This window comes from Lynx canadensis, chromosome B3, assembly GCF_007474595.2.
Source record: "Lynx canadensis isolate LIC74 chromosome B3, mLynCan4.pri.v2, whole genome shotgun sequence".
Taxonomy (NCBI): Eukaryota; Metazoa; Chordata; class Mammalia; order Carnivora; family Felidae; genus Lynx; species Lynx canadensis.
Window position 1 is genome coordinate 1,709,297 of NC_044308.2, and position 17,607 is coordinate 1,726,903.

Sequence of the window (17,607 nt, forward strand, 5' to 3'; positions counted from 1 at the left end):
ACAGTGTGTGAGAGGCAGAGGGGAGACCAGAGAGAGACATGCATCGTCCTTCTCCAGCGCGTGCGGTCAAGGCTCTGGTGATGAGCGAGGGAGAGACTGGGGCAGGGGCTACACGGAGTCCATCTGGGAGTGTGAAGTTCAGGGGGAAGTGCAACGGAAGGGGGAGGGGCGGGGCTGAGCCGCGATGTCAGGAGTGCATCAACGCGTCGGGAACCCCGGCCGCGCGTCTCTCCGTTAACGGATGCTCGTGTGCGGTGACCGCGTGTCGGGTGCCGTGCAAGGCTGTGGCGCTGCACGGGGTCCATAGGGACAGACGCGAAGAGAAGAGGCTCCAGGAGAGGGAGCTCTGAGGGAGGCCCCGCTCAAGGGTGGGACGTGAGGAAGAGCGGAAGGAAGGAGGCGACAGCAGACGTGGCTCCGGGGAGGCCAGGGAGGCGCACGCCCCAGCGAACGGACGCTCAGCCAGCACCTGTCGCTCGCGCCCACGTCCTGCCCTCCTCATACCTGTGGAGGTGGGGAAGCTCGGGGAGCTGTCTCTCGTCCTGACCCCAGGGTCCCCGCGTGACAGTGCAGTCTCAGCGAGCGCACGCGGTGGACTTTCCCGGGTGTCAGGGCGCCCTCCGCTCCGCCCCATCCGCGTTCCGGGGCTTGGCCGATGAGCAGGTGCCCACTTCTCCCCATGTCACGTCTTCTCCTCCGTGGGCGTTTTCTTCTCCCCCTCCTGGTCGTTGCCCTTTACCTGTCTGTGCTGAAGCCGGGGCTGGGGCTTGATGACAGTAGAATGGTGAAGAAGTCCGAGGATTCTGGGGTTTGTAACCCTGGGGATCGAAGAAGGTGGGCTGTGGTTGATAGGGGACCCAGGGGATCAGAATTCCGGCCTCAGGAGAACGATGGGGTCAAAGAGGGATTAGTGGGGCCGTGGGAGAACAGGAGAATCAGGAGGGGGCGCTCAGAGATGGAAAGCTTAGTTGGGTGTGGTGCTCATACTTAAGATGGGGTGACACTAAGCCCTCTTGATGGTTCCTTGAAGGTCCTGGGGTTCATCACGAATATCAGGGCCTCCTGGCCGCCTTCCAGTCTTTGTACAAACGTAACTCTGAGCTGTTCGGTATATCCACCGGCCGGGCTCAGATTTCAGTGACCTGCTGGGGGTCGTGGGACCCCCGGGTCGGTCCCAGACTCCCCCATCAAGGAATGGTGGTGCTCCAGCGTGAGGCTGTCCTGTCACGAGTGCATTTCCTCTCGCCTCTCCCTGGAGATCAGTGTGCAGGAAATACCAGCTTCTGTCTTTGACTCAGGGCCACAGATTTTATGAGGACGCCCGGGGGGGAGTCTAGAAAAATGTATCTCAGTTTGACATGCAGAGGGGCACGTGGTTGACCAAGAGCTCAAGAGGCCCTTGGCCCTCCTAGCGGTCACCTGGGCTGATCTTGAATTTCTTGCCTCATCGACTACGATGTCCCAAGTCCTAACTACTCGTCTTATGTTTACACCTCATCCGCTTGGCCCCCCCATACTTCTGTGTGCATCTGTGACTCACCAGCAGGCTGCACACTCCTCGAGACCACTTATATCCATTTTTCTATCCCCAGACCAAAGGAGGTGCTCAGAAACTATTTTTTGAACCCGTTAAAAAAAAAAAAAAAATTGGCAGTATTTTCCAGGCATAGCAGCAAATCCGCGGATTAATCGCCGTGTAACCAGGTCAGTCTCAGAACCGGGTTCAGACCTTTAGCTGAGTGCGTGACTTCACGACCCACTACTCTTCATAACGTACTCACCTCTGGCTTCATCCTGACTTGGGATCCTGGACTGGCAACAAAGGGGAAGATGACCTGATGACCGAGCCACTGACAAGGTTTCAAGGCCAGAAAGTGATGAGTGTGGTTACGGACACGTTGAGTTTGAAATTACGCGTAACCGACAACCCATGCGTTCAGAGCCCCGCCGGTCACTGGCTGTAGGGCCTCGGACAAGTCACTGCGCTGTCGAGTTCCTCCTGGATCCAAGGAGGACGAGGAGGACCCCTTGCAAGGTCATGTGACAGTTCCGCTCCCTGGGGCCGGGGACCTCCTGCTCCGGGGGACCCAGGAGAAAGACCGCGGCTGCAGGTGAGAACTGGTCGTCAGAGTCACGGGGGTCAGTGAAGTCACCCCGAGAGAAGATGTAGGAGTGTAGGCAGACCACAGCAGGGGACACGAGGGAAGGGGACCGGGCTGGTTTGTGGTGGGGCTGGGGGAGGAACCTCCATGTCCCCGAGGCCCAGGAGTGGATTCCAAGAAGGACGTCCTTGGTAGCGCAGACCGCCAAGGAGACATGGAACGGATAGCGTCCTCGGATAGCGGCCTGCGGGGCGTTGTGGGAGCAGAGGTTCCGCTCAGGGGCCCCCGGGTCAGGACGGGCTGGGGAGTGGCCGTGGGCATCGGGACTGCGGCCTGGAGAGGGAGGCACCGGGGAGGCTGGCCCGGTCTTAGATTCAGAGACCAGTTCTGTGTGGGTGGGGCCGAGGCTCCTGAGTCCCCAGAGGCTGGGGATCCCCACGCCCCCCTCCTCCCCGCCCCCGCCCGGGGTGGCAGGTGGGCCTCGTGTGCAGACAGGCACCTTCCAAAACGCTCGGGAGCACTGCCCAGCAGGCGGGGGAGGACCGTGTCAGGTGCAGACGCCTGGCCTCCCCGGCCTCCCGACTTGGAGTCCCCCACCCAGCGCCTGTGTCTGTGTCTGTGTCTGTGCCCGGGCAGCAGGGGGTGGGAGGTCTCCTTGTGACCTTCCGGCGTGGGGGGGGGCCCGGAGATCGCGCTCCTGTCCCCACACCTGCCTGCGGAGGAGGGGCGCTCGCTGGAAGACAGCACGTCCCATGTTTTGCCGGTGGACATTCCTTCTGTTTTGCATGTGCTGTTTCCGCCTGCTGCCTGGTCCCCGGCCGGCAGGGCGTGACTTCTGGTTTATTTTGCAGTGAAGGTTTAGGACTTGGTGATTATTGATGTTTTTGAATGCTTTTCACTCGATCCTGCCGTGTTTTCTTTTTCAAGTTATGAACTTAAAATGCCCCATATCTCACACAGGCTTTGTAAGCAGATTGCATTTACTGGCTCTGTTTTCCCTCTGTCTTTTTATTTAATTCGAGAGCTGAGAGGGATTTAGGATCTGGGCTGACCCTTGGTACTTAGTATCAGTGAGCATTTAGTCTGAGGAATCCACAAGCCCATTGGAATTTCTGAGTATGGAAAATTTCTAAGGAAGGGAATTTACATTTTTTTGTTGTTGTTGTTAAATTCTCAAGAAAATCAGGGGCGCCTGGGTGGCTCAGTCAGTTAAGTGGCCGATTTCAGCTCAGGTCATGATCTCACGGTTTGTGAATTTGCGTCCCATGTTGGGCTCTGTGCTGACAGCTCAGAGCCTGGAACCTGCTTCAGATTCTGTGTCTCCTTCTCTCTCTCTGCCCCTACCCCTGTTCTCTCTCTCTCTCTCTCTCTCTCTCTCTCTCTCTCTCTCTCTCTCTCAAAAATAAATAAACATAAAAAAAATTTGCAAAAAATTCAGATGCGTCTCAGTTTGGAACCATTGGTGGTATAGAGGTTATCCATCTCTACCTTTTTTCCCACCGAAAACAAAACCCTGGTGGTACGGTGAAAAAGACACACTTCAGTGGCCTCATCTGCACAGGGGAGCGTGGGCGCTGAGGCCCCTTACGAGTCCCGCCGAATATCTTTGATCCCTTCAAAGAATTACTTGCCCCCCTGCCCCACCCGTTCTCCAGCTCATCCTTTGTCGTCAGGCAGTATAGGAAAGACCGGACAAAGCGGTGGGAAAGTCCTGAACGTGACACAAATCAGAGCGTTGCCCCAATGCTTCACGGTTGGCAAAGCCCTCCCCACACAGGAGCATCGGCGTTGGACACAGTGCTCCCCGAGTCCTTGCAGAAAGACCTCACAGTATTGCTTCCGTTATTTATTTTCTTAAACAAGTCAGTACCTGATAACGAAAGGAAACGAGAAGAGAGGGGCGCCCAGCTGGCTCAGTCGGTAGAGCGCGCGACTCCCGATCTCGGGGTTGTGAGTTCACGCCCTCAAGCCCCACACTGGGCATAGAGATCACTTTAAAAAAAGAAAGAAAGAAATGAAAGTTCTGACTACCTGAAGATTAGCATCATGCCTTCTTTAATATGTTGATTTCAAGTCCCTTTTCCATTTATTGTTTTTGTTCTACGGAACATAATTGTGACCTTGTGTCTGTAGGGTGCTTTTTTCTGAACACGGTAGCTTGATTTCTCCCCACGCTAAGTCTTTACGAGACGTAATTTTTAATGGTCTCGCGTGTCCTCATGGGCTTTATTTTTAGCGCAAAGTCTACCGTGAGTCGTAACGCTTTTTCGCGGGGCTGTCTCCATATCAGAACTATCTGGTGAACTTTTAAATCATAGTTTTGGTTGTAAAATGTAGCAGCCAGATAGAAATGTCCCTAACACGTAAGCGTCCAGCCTCGTGGACGGTAGAAGGTGCACAGTGACCAGACGTATCCTGTAAGCCGCGTCCCACGAGGGTCACGGGCAACTTCAGGCACGTCTCTTCCCAGTCTGAGCGCCTCCCTTCCCCGTCCGCAGCCACTGCCCTCACTCGTAAGGCTTCTGGTCCCTGCTTTGCCTTATGAGCTTTCTGCCCTGTTACGTATCCCCAACCAGTGAAGCTGAATCTGGGCGGGAGGGCGTCTCTGTAAATGGTGCCGCGTAGCACGTGCTCTGTGTCTGCCCCTTTTCCTTACCAGTGTGTCCTTGGGTGCACAGGCGTGATGTGCACTCTGGCGTGGCCGCACCCCGGTTTCTGCACCGACCCAGCTGCTGACGCTCAGGGTTGTCTCCAGCCGTGCAGACACACGCCCGCACACCGTCTCGTGTGTGTTTCTTGGCGCACTTGCGCACGTCTGGCCGTGGCCCGTGGGCCTGGGAGTAGTTACCAGGTCGCAGGTGCGTGTCAGTACATCTCTTAGCGAGTATCGCCAGCGTCTCCAAAGTGGTTCTGTGCACCTGTACGTTTGGTCGGTATCACATGCTGGTTTTGAATTTTTTTCACGTTCATTTATCTTGAGAGTGAGAGACAGAGCACGAGCACGGGAGAGGCAGAGAGAGGGAGAGAGAGGGGATCCCAAGCAGGCCCCACGCTGTCAGCACAGAGCCGGACGCAGGGCTCGAACCCACGAGACTTGAGATCGTAACCAGAGGTGAAGTCAAGAGTCTGTCCCTCCCTGCCGTTTAGATTTCTTCTTTTATTGTAGAAAATGCTGTATTTTTTTGTTGGGTTGTCTTTTTCTCGCCGCCCTGTAGTAATTCTCTATACATCCCAGGTACGAGCCCTCTGGTGGTCACGTGCTGAGGCCAGGGGCTTTTCCCCTTTGGTGGCTTTGCCTTTTCGCTTGCTCACCGGTGAGTTCTGATGACCGGATGTTCTTGACTTTGATTCAATATAATCGTCAGTGTTTCCCCGTTACGGCGAGTGCTTTGTGTTTTACCTGGTGACGTTTCCGAGTGGAAGCTCTGGGTCGGAAGCGTCGGTGGTCAGCGGGGATGTGAGTCCGGATGTGGCAGGTGAAGCTTGCAGGGACCATCCTGGGCGTCGGATGCTGGCCAAAGGGAAGCCAGGACTAATGGGTCTCGCGGGGAAGTGGCTCCGGCCTCTGTGCAGCGCTTGGGGGAGGTCACCATGGAGGTCACGTTCCCTGACGTTGGACGGGTTCTGTCCCCCACCCCCCAGCAGCTGGCCGTGCCCCTTGAGGCTCGGCCCGTTTCTGCCGTGTTTGTTCAGGGTGGCCCCGAGGTCCAGGGGGCACCGTGTGCGGGAAGAGACCCCGAAAACACAGGTGGGGCCATAACGATAGAAAGCGGCGTTGACACGCACTCATTGTGGCGGAAGGCTGCCCTGCGTCACCCCCGCCTTTCTGCGCACCTGCCGGGGTCGGCGCCCCGCTGTGGTGCCCCGCCGACCTGTGGGCTCTCGCTTTCCGTTTCCAGCCCTGCTGGTCTGAGTCCTCAGCCCTGCGTTCGCTGCCTTCAGTTTGCATTTTCCTCCTCCTCTTCTCTTTTTCTGTGATTTAGGGCTCGTTGGTTTGTAATCCACAGCAGAGGGAGGGGCCCACGCTCTAAATGTGGGACTTCTTCTCTCTCCGGGCGTCTGCGGACCCCCCACCTCCCCATCCCGTGAAGTGTCCCCTGGCCGCTATGCTTGGGGGAGGGGTCACAGACAGTTCTGGAATCTGATGACATCGTGCAGGGCGGAGGGGGCCCCAGCCTTATGTCTGCTCCCCTCACGGGTCCCTGAGTCCTCGGTTAAACGCTCCTGCTCAGGTGGAAGGACCCTGCGGTGGCCTCCCTCAGCAGAGCGTTTCCCCGCGAGGTGGTCTGCTGGAACACTACGACGGGTTCCTCTCTGGCACCCCCGTCCTTTGGGCCTCATCGAGGGGCTCTGTGTTCTAGAATCCTTGGTCTCTGCCTTAGATTTGGGACAGGATGCCACGGCCATCAGTTCCTTCCTCAACCTCTCCATAAAACTCCTCCTACTGACCGTTTTCTACTAACCTGTCCTTCCCAATGACGTGAAGCCCCAGGCACGACCCCCCAAGACCTTTATCCCGGGACCCTCTTCTGCAGGCACAGGTGCCCTGGGTGGTGTTAGGTGCCAGGGGCTGGGGCCGCACGGGCTCTTCGCTTCAGTGAGAGAGGACGGATCGGGTTCGGGCACGTGTTTTTCTGCGGGAGGACAGAGCAGCTCCTACGTTGTGGTTTCTTAATTTGTCGTGCTCTTCTCCGCACCCCCCCCACCGTGTGATTCTGAATAGCCCCGTAACTATCTCCCTGTCCCCTTGCACACATCTGTCACCGTCCTGCACGCCCCCGAAGGGTGAGTCTTCCCAGAGCATTCACTCTGTCCCCATCACCTTGCCCTTGGACAGCTCCCGCTCCCCTCATCATCTGCAGGATAAGCGCTAACCCTTTAGCCGGCCCGCCCGCCTCTGGCTCTGCCCTCAGCCACCCTGAGCCGTGCACCTGCCCCGCGCTTTCCCACGAGGCACTGTGTTTCCCGGTGCTGCTCACGGAGAAAGTCCTTTTTATCCCCGCGTGTGCAAGTCCCGTCTGTCCCCGTGGCGCAGCTCAGGTGCCGGCTGTTCACAGACCACGTCCCTGCGCACACCCGCGGAAATGCGGCCATTCCCTCCCCGAAGACCTTCTCGAGATCCCCCGTTTTCCCATGGAGTTCGGGGGAGCTTGAGGGGGAGCAGGCCGGCCTGAAGTCCCGACCGTCCGTGTCACCGAAGGCCGTTATCAGAAAGCGTCGCGCTCTGCGTGAGTTGCAGGAGGAGGGAGACTGTTGGGTCGCGGGCTTCAGCTCCACCGGCCGATGCCAGAGTATCTCCCAGGTGCCTGTGCCGATCGGGACTCGCGCAGCGGTGTGATGGAGCCCCGTCCGCGTCCTTGCTCGCCCTTGACGTTGGACGTTGTCTCCCATCCCAGCCTTCGCGGCGTGCTCCCGCCAGGCCGGGGCCTCGCCAGGACGTCCGCCTGCTTCCCACCGGGACGGGCACGGCGCGCCCTTCTCTCTAGAGCCGCGACCCGCAGGCTGCACTTGGGATTCTTCTCGGTTCCGCCGGCCGGAGCCGAGTCCTCTGGGGGACCGGGGAGTGTGGCCGCGTGCCCCGTGTCCCTTCTCCCAACGAAACGCCGGGAAGGAGTGGCTCGGGAGACCCTTGGAGGGTGGAGAAGCTGAGATTAGCCTGCAGGAGACACTGAAGAAAATATAGGCATCTTCAAGTTAATCATCTCTCTGTACCTTCCTCTGATAGACATTAATTCCTTTCATGTTTTATTAAAACCTCACTTGAAGGGCTCTTAATAACAATAGTATAATTTGCCAAACGTGCGTTCACTTCTATTTCAGAAATACGTTTGTGATTATTGGAGAAACCGTAAAGCGGGAGGAATAAGAAACGAGACGCCCGTGAATACCAAAATGGAATTCATAACGCGTTCATTTCGTTCGTCCCTCCCGCTCCCAAAAACGTCACGTCCGTTATTTTTGCGAAACGTTATAGATGGGGGCATCCCGGTCCCTTAGGACAGAGATAACCCCTAACATCTGTCTCTGTGACGTTCACGTTCGTTTGAAGCTAAAGTGTGTAAGTCAGATGATGTCATCTTAAACCGGTAGCCGTGGGGGTTTCGCGAGTTTAAGCGAGCAAGGCTTTGCGTCTCTGTCCTCCCCGTACGTGAGCTAACGACGTGCGCCCTCTGGTCTCTGCAGGTACGGCGTGAGTCCTGAGAACATCATCCTGTACGGCCAGAGCATCGGGACCGTCCCCACGGTGGACCTGGCCTCGCGTTACGAGTGTGCCGCCGTCATCCTCCACTCGCCTCTGATGTCAGGCTTGCGCGTGGCTTTTCCGGACACCAGGAAAACGTATTGCTTCGATGCGTTCCCCAGGTAAGCTCGCACCTGTGCCAGTGCTGGGGCGTCCGACAACCCGAGTTCAGCCGTCACCGTTAGCTGTGGGCACCGATAAATACTTCCTGAATGTGCCCAGGACTCAGACCCTTCGCCGGGCACGTTGGGGGTGTGGTGGCCACGGGGACGCATCCATCTGCCAGAGACTTCGTCCTCTGGGCCTCGCTCATCTGGAGAACTCTCCCAGACGATGTGCAAGGACCTTGCTGGGACTGACATCCAGGATTAGCTGGCTCGGCTGTGAATGCAAGATAAAAAGAGCCGTGCCCACGTATCCTAAAAATACTTCCCGTTCGGTATTCGCTCGTTCATGGAGACGGGCGCGTATGGTTGGACTGCAAAGAGCTCGATGCAAAATGTACGATGAGGCCATTAGTGGTCTCCACGCTGACATGCAAACCGCGAGCACCGTCAGGTTTGAAATCTCTTCCTCTTTCAGTCAGACGGGACAAGAGAGGGAACAGGTGAGGTGAGCCGCTGGCGGGCCAGTGACTTACGTGCTGGGCTGACAGGCCGCTGTCCTGACATAAGTGAGCAAACCCAGCCCGGCCCCAGACCCCTGCGAGCTGTCCATGTTGTCCTGCTGTTCCGCCCCCACCCCCTTGCCCGGGCACATGGACGAGAGCCCTGGGCCGGGTCCTCCCCGGCCGGCTTCCGGGAGGCAGCACATTTGCCACCTGCCTGTCCTTGCTGTTTCCTCGTCCCGCTAATGGAAGGAGCAGGAATGGTCGAATCCACCCCGCTCCAAATGCAGAAACCGCGAGCCGGTGGCTGCTTGAATACCTCTGTTGGAAAATTTCACTTGTTTTTTCTTTTTTTTACAATCTGAGTTGAGAAGGAGCGCCTGGCCGGCTCGGTCGCTGGAGCGTGCGACTCGTGGTCTTGGGGTTGTGAGTTTGAGCCCCACGTTGGGCAGAGATTACTTAAAAAAAAAAAAATCTTTAAAAAAAAAAAAAGAAAAAGAAAAATCTGGGCTTGAGGAAAGTACTTTTCCTAAAAACGATTTGCCCGCTCAGCTTGTCCCGTCGCACGTTGCTGAAGCGGTCTGGGATTGTCACGGCGGGACTGGCCGGCAGGAGAAGCCTCGGCAGAAATAAAGCCCAGTTTTAGGGTTTTGATCGACTCACTCGTGGCTGTCATTCTGCTCTTGCCGGAGGGGAAAGAACACCATTTGGTTACATAAACGTCCGCCCAGACTGTCTCCTTTTACAGAACGAGGCCTTCTGATAACACCTTGGGTGAACTTGAGTTCTGTGCGGTTTGTACCAGGGTTTAATGAGATGCAGCTTCATGGGAAGCCTGACCCAGCTGCAGATTCCTAGCGGCGTGGCTGGGAATGCTAAGTGGAGCGAGTGCCCCTCAGACGTGGCCTTATTTGTGCCGAATTGGTAATGAGAAGCCAGTTTGTTGAAAGGGAGATGTTTGGCGTGTTTTGTGGGAAGCGATGTTAGGAGTTACCGGGGCAACAAAATGAATAGGTTGCTTCCTGACTCAAATTAGCATATACCTTAAAATATAGCCATGGCAACTAATTGCAGCTTATTAATTAACAGTGAACCCAGCAACTAATCCTTGCTGGCTGTGTCTGGTCCGTCAGGCACCGGGCTGAACATTCCGCCGCGAGCCTTCCTCACTTAACTCTTTGCCACGGCCTTAAGTTGGTCAAGTTACAAAGGACTCATTTTACAGATTAGGAAACTGAGGCTGAGCCAGGTGAGCTGTTTGCCGAATTAAAGTAGGGGCGTGGGGACTGCCAGAAAGTGCCCTGGACGATTAATATGATGGATTCCAAACCACGGGCAGTCATGCAGATGTTCTCTTAGAGCTCTGTTGGTGCTTCTGTCTTTAAAAAAAGGTATTTCCTGTTTCCTTTTTCTATTACAAAAAAAGAAAAAAGAAAGAAGGGAGAAAAAGAGAGAAAGAGAAAGAAAAAGAAGGAAGGAAGGAAGGAAGAAAAGAAAGAAAGAAAGAAAGAAAGAAAGAAAGAAAGAAAGAAAGAAAGAAGAAAAGGACAAAAAGAAAGAAAGAAAGAAAGAAGAAAGAAAGAAAGAAAAAACGAAAGAAGCAGAAAGAAAGAAGAGAGAGAAGAAGGAAGGAAGAAAAAGAAAGTAATGAATGAGGAAGGAAGGTAAGATAGGACAGGAAGGAAGAAGGAAGGAAGGAAGAACAGGTCGCCGGGGTGGCTCAGTCTGTTGAGGGTCCAACTCTTGATTTCGACTCAGGTCGTGATCTCACGGTTCGTGGGCTGGAGCCCCATGTTGGGCTCTGCACTGACAGTGTGGATGGAAGCTGCTTGGGATTCTCGCTCTCTCTCCCTCCTGCTTGCACTGTCTCTTTCTCAAAATAAATAAGAAAACTTAAAAAAGAAAAGAAGAGAAAAAGCTTCAAGTTAAAAAAAAAAAGGAGTTGTGATCATTATTTGGTTTGTAGCTTATTTTCCTTTACATTTAGACTCAGACATCTAACTGGAGACACTGTCCAGGCTGTAGAGATTCTCCTGAATTGTGCAGAACAGCCCCAAGTCTGTTCCGTCAGTAAATATCTTTCTAAGTGAATATAACTGGACTCCCAGATTCTCAGAAGAAGGAGTCTCGTTAAAATTAAACAGGAGAAATGGGGCGCCTGGGGGTCTCAGTCGGTGAAGCGTCCGACTTCGGCTCAGGTCACGATCTCGCGGTCCGTGAGTTCGAGCCCCGCGTCGGCCTCTGTGCCGACCGCTGGGAGCCTGGAGCCTGCTTCGGATTCTATGTCTCCCTCGCTCTCTCTGCCCTTCCCCCGCTCGCGCTCTGTTTTCTCTCAAAAATAAACAAACATTAAAAAAAAAAATTAAACAGGAGAAAAGCGGGTTGGGGATCTGCGAGATTGCATGCTGGCACCCCTGGCCCTGGTCTTGGCAAATCCCTGGCACGTCCTGAAACCATCGGAGGCGTCACGAGTCACTCATAAAGGTTGTGTGCGGTTGTCTCGAGAGCTCTGTTACCTGCACAGGCTCAGGCCTGCGGTAGTGATGCCTCCCTGGGGTTAGCGCCCTCCGTGGTTACCGGGAGGTGGGCTTTCCTGTCTCCTCCTTGCTCGTTGGAGAGTGAGGCAGGTGTTGTACGGAAAGGGCAAAGCGCCTGGCTGTGGAAGTCGTTTACTCTTTCAGCAGCGGGGTCCCCGAAGACGGTAACACTTTGTCTCCTCGGTAGCTGTGGCTGGGACCAAACACAGAAAGAAGTCACGGGCGGGGGACTCTGGGGAGGACACCCGGCCAGATCCGCCTCTCTTGCCGCGTCCACAGGTTAAGCGGGGGTCCGTCCGTGGGCGAAGTCGCCTGCCCAGCCGGCCAACGAGGCTTAAGGTCTTGAGCTTCTCTTCGGGAAATGTCTCCGGACCCGGCAGCACATTCCTTTGGGGAGCCTCAAATATCCATCCTTTGAAGGTAGATTTGATTCTTGTCAACCGTCCGAAATCATTCGGACTCAAAGCTAGGCGCTGCATTGTGTTTACAATGCTAAGTAGCACAGTGTTTATGGAAAGCGAGGCATCAGCACTTAGGAAGTGAGGTTTGTGGGGATCTTGTCCATCGATTCTGAAGCCGTCTCGCCAAGAAGACGGAGACCCTGGGCCGTGTGGATTAGGTGTTCAGCTTTCCGAAGAGACGCTCTGGCGGACATGCTAAGTTCTGGCCTATTTATTTTTTTAAAGAAATCCTCTCTCCAAAACATGAATATGTCCGAAATATTAGTTACTGGATGGTTAGTCCGGAGGCTTTTAGCCGCTCTGTTTCTAATGAAATACTTTAACGAAAACACAGTGACCAAATGCGGTATGGTGTTCTTGACCGGATCCTGGAACAGAAAAAGGGCATCAGTGGAAAAACTAACAAAAACCCAAGCAAGGTCTGGAGTTTAGGTTACGGTGACGTGCTGACATTGGTTTCTTGGTTCCGACAATCGTGCCGTGGCAATGTATGGTGTGAGCCTTACGGGAGACGGGCTGGGGCGCACAGGAACTCTGTTATCTTTGCACCTTTTCTGGAAATCCAAGATGATCGCAAAATGAGAAGTTTGTTTTTTGGTTTTTTTTTTTTTAGTTTATTTATTTATTTTGAGAGAGAGCAGGGGAGGGGCAGAGAGGGAGAGGAGAGAGAGGATCCCAAGCAGGCTCCATGCTGTCAGCACAGAGCCCAGCGCGGGGCTCAGACTCACCTACCGCGAGATCATGACCTGAGCTGAAACCCAGAATCGGACGCCCACCCAACCGAGCCACCCGGGCACCCCCGAAAAGTTTACTTAAAAAAAAAAAATGAGTTACTAGGAAGGTATTATCCTTCCTCACCTGTGATTGCCGATCCGGTTACATTAGGTGCAACGTATCTTCCCTGGGGCGTCACTAACGGAGCCCTTTTTCTCCCCGCCCCGTTCTCTTTTGCAGCATTGACAAGATCTCTAAAGTCACCTCTCCTGTGTTGGTCATCCACGGTACAGAGGACGAGGTCATCGACTTCTCCCACGGCCTGGCCATGTACGAGCGCTGTCCCCGAGCCGTGGAGCCCCTCTGGGTGGAAGGGGCCGGACACAACGACATAGAACTTTACGCACAATACCTGGACAGACTAAAACAGTTCATATCTCACGAACTGCCTAATTCCTGAAGAAGGCGCCTTGATCGTACCTCATTTACTGCGAACACACGAGTCCTCTGTTTCGCACGTGCTTGAACTGGGCAGCGGTGACGGCGTGACAGCCACGGGGGAAGCGCCCGCCTTTCGGTGTTCCAATCAAATTGCTGAGGAAGTCCCGGCCTTCTGAATCTGGAGGCGGCTCTCCTCGTTCACACAGCACGCTAAACCGAACATTGGTGGCAGCCAGCGTCCCCCGCCTGGCGGGAAGGGGGGAATGGGAGCTGGGTGCCCGACGGTCGGTTTTCCCGTGCTGTGTGGGGAATGCTCACGTCTGTCGCCCCGCTGTCCCCACCGGTCACGGTTCCCTTAACGCAGGACTCAGCCCTCTCCCCACCAGTGTTCTCAGTATTTGACACGCGGCTCTTTTTCCGGCCACTGGATTCGTGGGTTCGATCCATTTGTGAAGCTGTGATTAGAATACAACCGGAAAACTCGGGTGATGAGAATTCATTCCTTTGCTAAGTTTCGTTCACAGGCTGATCTCTTACCCCAAACAGACCAGCCCAAGGGTGATTTACTGGCACGATCACGAACAGGTTTATCCACTGGAACCGTGTAAACATAACTGGAATGTTCTTCATCAAAAGGAAACTGGGGTTTTTTTAAGCATAAATTTATTACTAGTCCACAGAGTTTTAATATTCTGACGGTCCGGTTGGTCTAACACAGAGCCTAGCCGACTTTCCTTCTGTGAAGCCCTCCTGGTAGGACTTTTTTAAAAGTACTGTACATATTTGCAATTGCATTGTGCATATAGATTCTTAATGGGTAATTTCCTTTTGTCGGGCTACAAGGCAAACTGAGATCCCTCGTTTGTAATGTAAATGATTGAATACATTTTGTTAATATGTTTTTATTCCTATGTTTTGCTATTAAAAAAATTTTATAACATTTCCAAGACAAAAAAAAAAAAAAATTACAAGTTGATGCTTTGAACAACTTGTGTAATGGAAATTTCACTCAACTAATCCTTTTAGTTTAGGAGTTACTTGGGTTTTGACACTGGAGCTGCACCGAGTAAGCATCAGAAATGGAAGATGCTTAAAAATTGCTACATTGCTCATCTTGGTTGGGGGTTTGGGTTGGGGGGGTTCCTCGGTTTTGATTTCATTTTTCTCTTCAAATTTAAAAGCCTTAAATGTACTGTAAGCCTCAGATTGTTGTACAGCTGGATCGCGAACGATTGCCAGTCTGTGTACTGTGGTGTGGAGAGAGCACGGCGGTTGGCCACGGAATAAAGAATGCACGGATCAGAGCGTGACTCCCGCCGTCCTTTCCTTCCTCTCCGCGTCAGAGACAGTCACGAGTGAGAAAACGCTATGTTGTTCAAGAAGAAACCCTCGGGGCTTTCCGATTTCACTGCCTCCCGCAGGGCGTGTGCCTCTGTCCTGCCAGAGACCCGAGCGGACTCTGGAAGAAGCCAGGGCGTCCGGCGAGTGGCAGTAAAGTGCAGCCGGGACCCCCCCGGCAGAGTCTGCGGTGGGTCCTGGGCACGAAACAGGTGATGAAGCCACCGCGGCCGGGGGGAGCGGGGGGGGGGGGGGGGAGTGGTGCCTGCTTTTTGGAAAACGCGAATCAACTGTGGTCCATAGTCGTTTCAGCCCTTTGACCACTGACCGGAAGAAGAGCAAGTGACAGAGGCTCGTCTTCAGCTCTGGGGACGGACCGCCTGAGCGTGCGGAAAGAGGGAGCGTTGGCAAAATGGAGGTGGAAGGGGACAGGGCGAGCTCACGTGAATGTGTGTTCCAGCACAGGGCAGGCTACTTCCTGGTTTTAGGTGGGTACCTGTAAGGGGGCGCCTTGAGACGTCTGGTGTTAGGTCAGTACCTATAAGGGGGAGCCTCGAGACTTCTAGTACTAGGTGGTGCCTGTAAGGGGGAGCCTTGATGTGACTTGTTTGTATCCACTCCAAGTAGCTTATGTTTTCTGACTCCTGACTCCTTTCCCAAAACCAAGGGGACAGTTTTGCCGGAGTTGCACATGGGGACAGCCTTCCCCTGAGGATGGTGTGCGCGGTTACCGTGGGGACCCCGAGAGAGACCCCATTCACGAGAGTAACACGTGCAAGTAATGCACCTAGGAGGCGTGGTCCCTTGTGTTTTCTGCCGTAAGATGGACTTGGGATGCGGACCAAGCCTCCCAGTAGAAAAAAGCGAACATTACTGAATAACGTGGAAGAAATCTCCGCAAGCAGATGCGTGAACTGGTGAGGAGATAAAGACCATGCGGGTGATTTGCCGGGTGCAAAGGAGAACAGACAGGGAAGAGGGCATCGACCCCAGTGTTGTCTTGGGTGGGATTTGCTGGACTGGGTTCGCCTGAGCCTTGCCTGCCCAGTCAGGTAGAGCTCGAGGGACAGGAAGCGGAACTCTTACCAACCCAAGAATAGGAGGGAACATACACAGAGATTCTCTCAAAACAAAACAGCAGGTGTTTTACTGAGCAGGTAAACAACAGAAGCATTCTTTTGCTTTAGATTGGGAATTAGCCATAGTAGGCATTACCCTCACTGCTGAAAATTACACAAAAGACTGTAGCAAAAGGCGGGAGGGAGAGACAGAGAAAGAAAAGAGAACAAAAGAGAAGGAAGGAAGGAAGGAAGGAAGGAAGGAAGGAAGGAAGGAAGGAAAAAAGAAAGAAAAAAGGACAGGAGAAAGAAAAAGAAAGAAAGAAAGCAAGCAAGCAAGCAAAAGGAAGGAAGGAGAAAGAAAAGGAAGAAAAAGGAAAGAAAGAAAAAAACAGATGAAAAGAAAGAATGAAAAAGGTAGAAAACATGGCAAAAACAGCTGAATATGTTCTAAAGCCAGACTATTGTGGGGTGTGCATGCGTGCGTGCGTGCGTGTGTGCGTGTGTTTGCTGGCTTTGTTAGTACTTTAGTCAGTAGACTCAAAATACATCAAAGCATTGTTTCTCTAAAGCACAAGAAGAAATCGATAAATACGTTAATTCCGATAGCAGCAAATATCCAGGCGGTCTCCGTATATCATGCTCTTTGCACAGAAATCACTCTGCCTGCACCCCTCACCCGGGAAAGCTTTCAGTCCGGCGGTAGCGGGACAGCGGTATCATGCGCCCATAAATGTATAACACGCCAAGTAGTAGCAGGTGCCGCGAAGCAAAATCCAGCAGGACAAGGGTCATCAGTCTGCCGTCCGGCCAGAAGCCAAGTCCCCCACCTCCAACTGATGCACGCCCCATCAGATATGCGAGCAGACGTTGCGTTCCTGGAAAGGAGAGGGAAGGGTGGTTTTGCTTTGGAGCCGGAGTTGCTTTATGGTTCCTGCCTATGCTCAGAACAGAGCCTGGAAGCTGCTGGACCCGCTAACAAGACAGAAGGTGGGTGCCTCCCTCGTGGGCGCAAAGAGCCTGGTTCTGTGAACTGCTTCTCTGCGCCTCGTTTCTGTCGGGGGACACCTGTAAGAAATGTATACTAAATGGCTTTATTTTTTTTCATGTTTGTTTATTTCTGAGAGAGAGACAGAGACAGAGCCTGGGGGGGGGGGGGGGGGGGGGGGGGGGGGGGGGGGTTGCGGACAGAGAGAGAGGGAGACACAGAATCGGAAGCAGGCTCCAGGCTCTGAGCTGTCGGCACAGAGCCCGACGCGGGGCTGGAACCCCCAACATTAGCCTCTCAGGTAATTCCAACTGTGAGATCATGACCTGAGCCGAAGGCGGATGCTTAACCGACTGGGCCACCCGGGCGCCCCTGTGCTAAATGACTTTAGATCAGAGGTCAGACAATGTTTCCCTTCTAGGGTCAGATAACGCATGTTTTCGGCTTCCGGGGCCACATGGTCCCCACACTCAGCCTCCCAATGTGTCACGGCTGCACCGTAGACGTTGAAATGAGGGCACGTGCCGTGCTCCAATGACCTGACTGATAAAACCGGGCGGTGGGCCAGATTCGGCTCGCGGGCTCTCGTTCGCCAGTCCCTGTCTTACACATTCTCCTTTTAATGCTGCTTGTCGGCTGTGTTTTACTCCAAAGATAACGCATGCTCACGGGGGAGAGTACAGCTCTACGGGACACGAAGTGAAAAGCCGGGGGTCTCTCTCGCCTCGTCGCTCCCCCGTCACTACCCCACTCCTCAGAGGGGACCCCGCGACGTACCGGCCTCCATCTGGGAAGGAACCTCGGGCCTCCCACCTACGTCCGTGCCCGTGCCATCAAGTTCTCGGAGTCATTTAAGGAAAGGCAAACAAACAAAAGGGCAGACTGACCGGGCTGGGGAATGCTTCTCCTTCTGCACAGCCCGCTGGCTGGCTCCTTAATGACGGACCCTCGTCCCTCCCAGGGCAAGACGCAGGGGGGCTTCTCCTTAAAAACAAGACCACTCGGTGCATAATTAGTGGCCACTAGAAAAAACAAAATGTAATATTCTTTCAATCGGAGCTCGTCTATCAAGCCGAACGACGCGCGGAATTCATTCGTTCATTCATTCATTCTTCATCCA

General features: G+C 54.0%; 1 protein-coding gene, 1 long non-coding RNA gene and 1 other non-coding gene across 3 annotated transcripts in view; all 3 read left to right on the forward strand.

The window, feature by feature from the left end:
• ABHD17C (abhydrolase domain containing 17C, depalmitoylase) overlaps positions 1 to 14,413 on the forward strand; it is a 50,306-nt gene extending 35,893 nt beyond the window's left edge. The window contains exons 2-3 of the mRNA XM_030317231.1: positions 8,286 to 8,465; positions 12,903 to 14,413. Coding sequence (XP_030173091.1) covers positions 8,286 to 8,465; positions 12,903 to 13,122 — 400 coding nt within the window. The 3' untranslated portion in view covers positions 13,123 to 14,413. The remainder of the gene's footprint in view (positions 1 to 8,285; positions 8,466 to 12,902) is intronic.
• Positions 4,005 to 4,085, forward strand: TRNAG-CCC. Its single transcript has one exon. It is a non-coding gene; the product is annotated as a tRNA-Gly (tRNA).
• Positions 14,414 to 14,646: 233 nt separating the features above from the next.
• LOC116738129 lies at positions 14,647 to 15,762 on the forward strand. The gene is made up of 2 exons (XR_004343735.1): positions 14,647 to 14,929; positions 15,109 to 15,762. It is a non-coding gene; the product is annotated as an uncharacterized LOC116738129 (long non-coding RNA).
• The last annotated feature ends 1,845 nt before the right edge of the window (positions 15,763 to 17,607 follow it).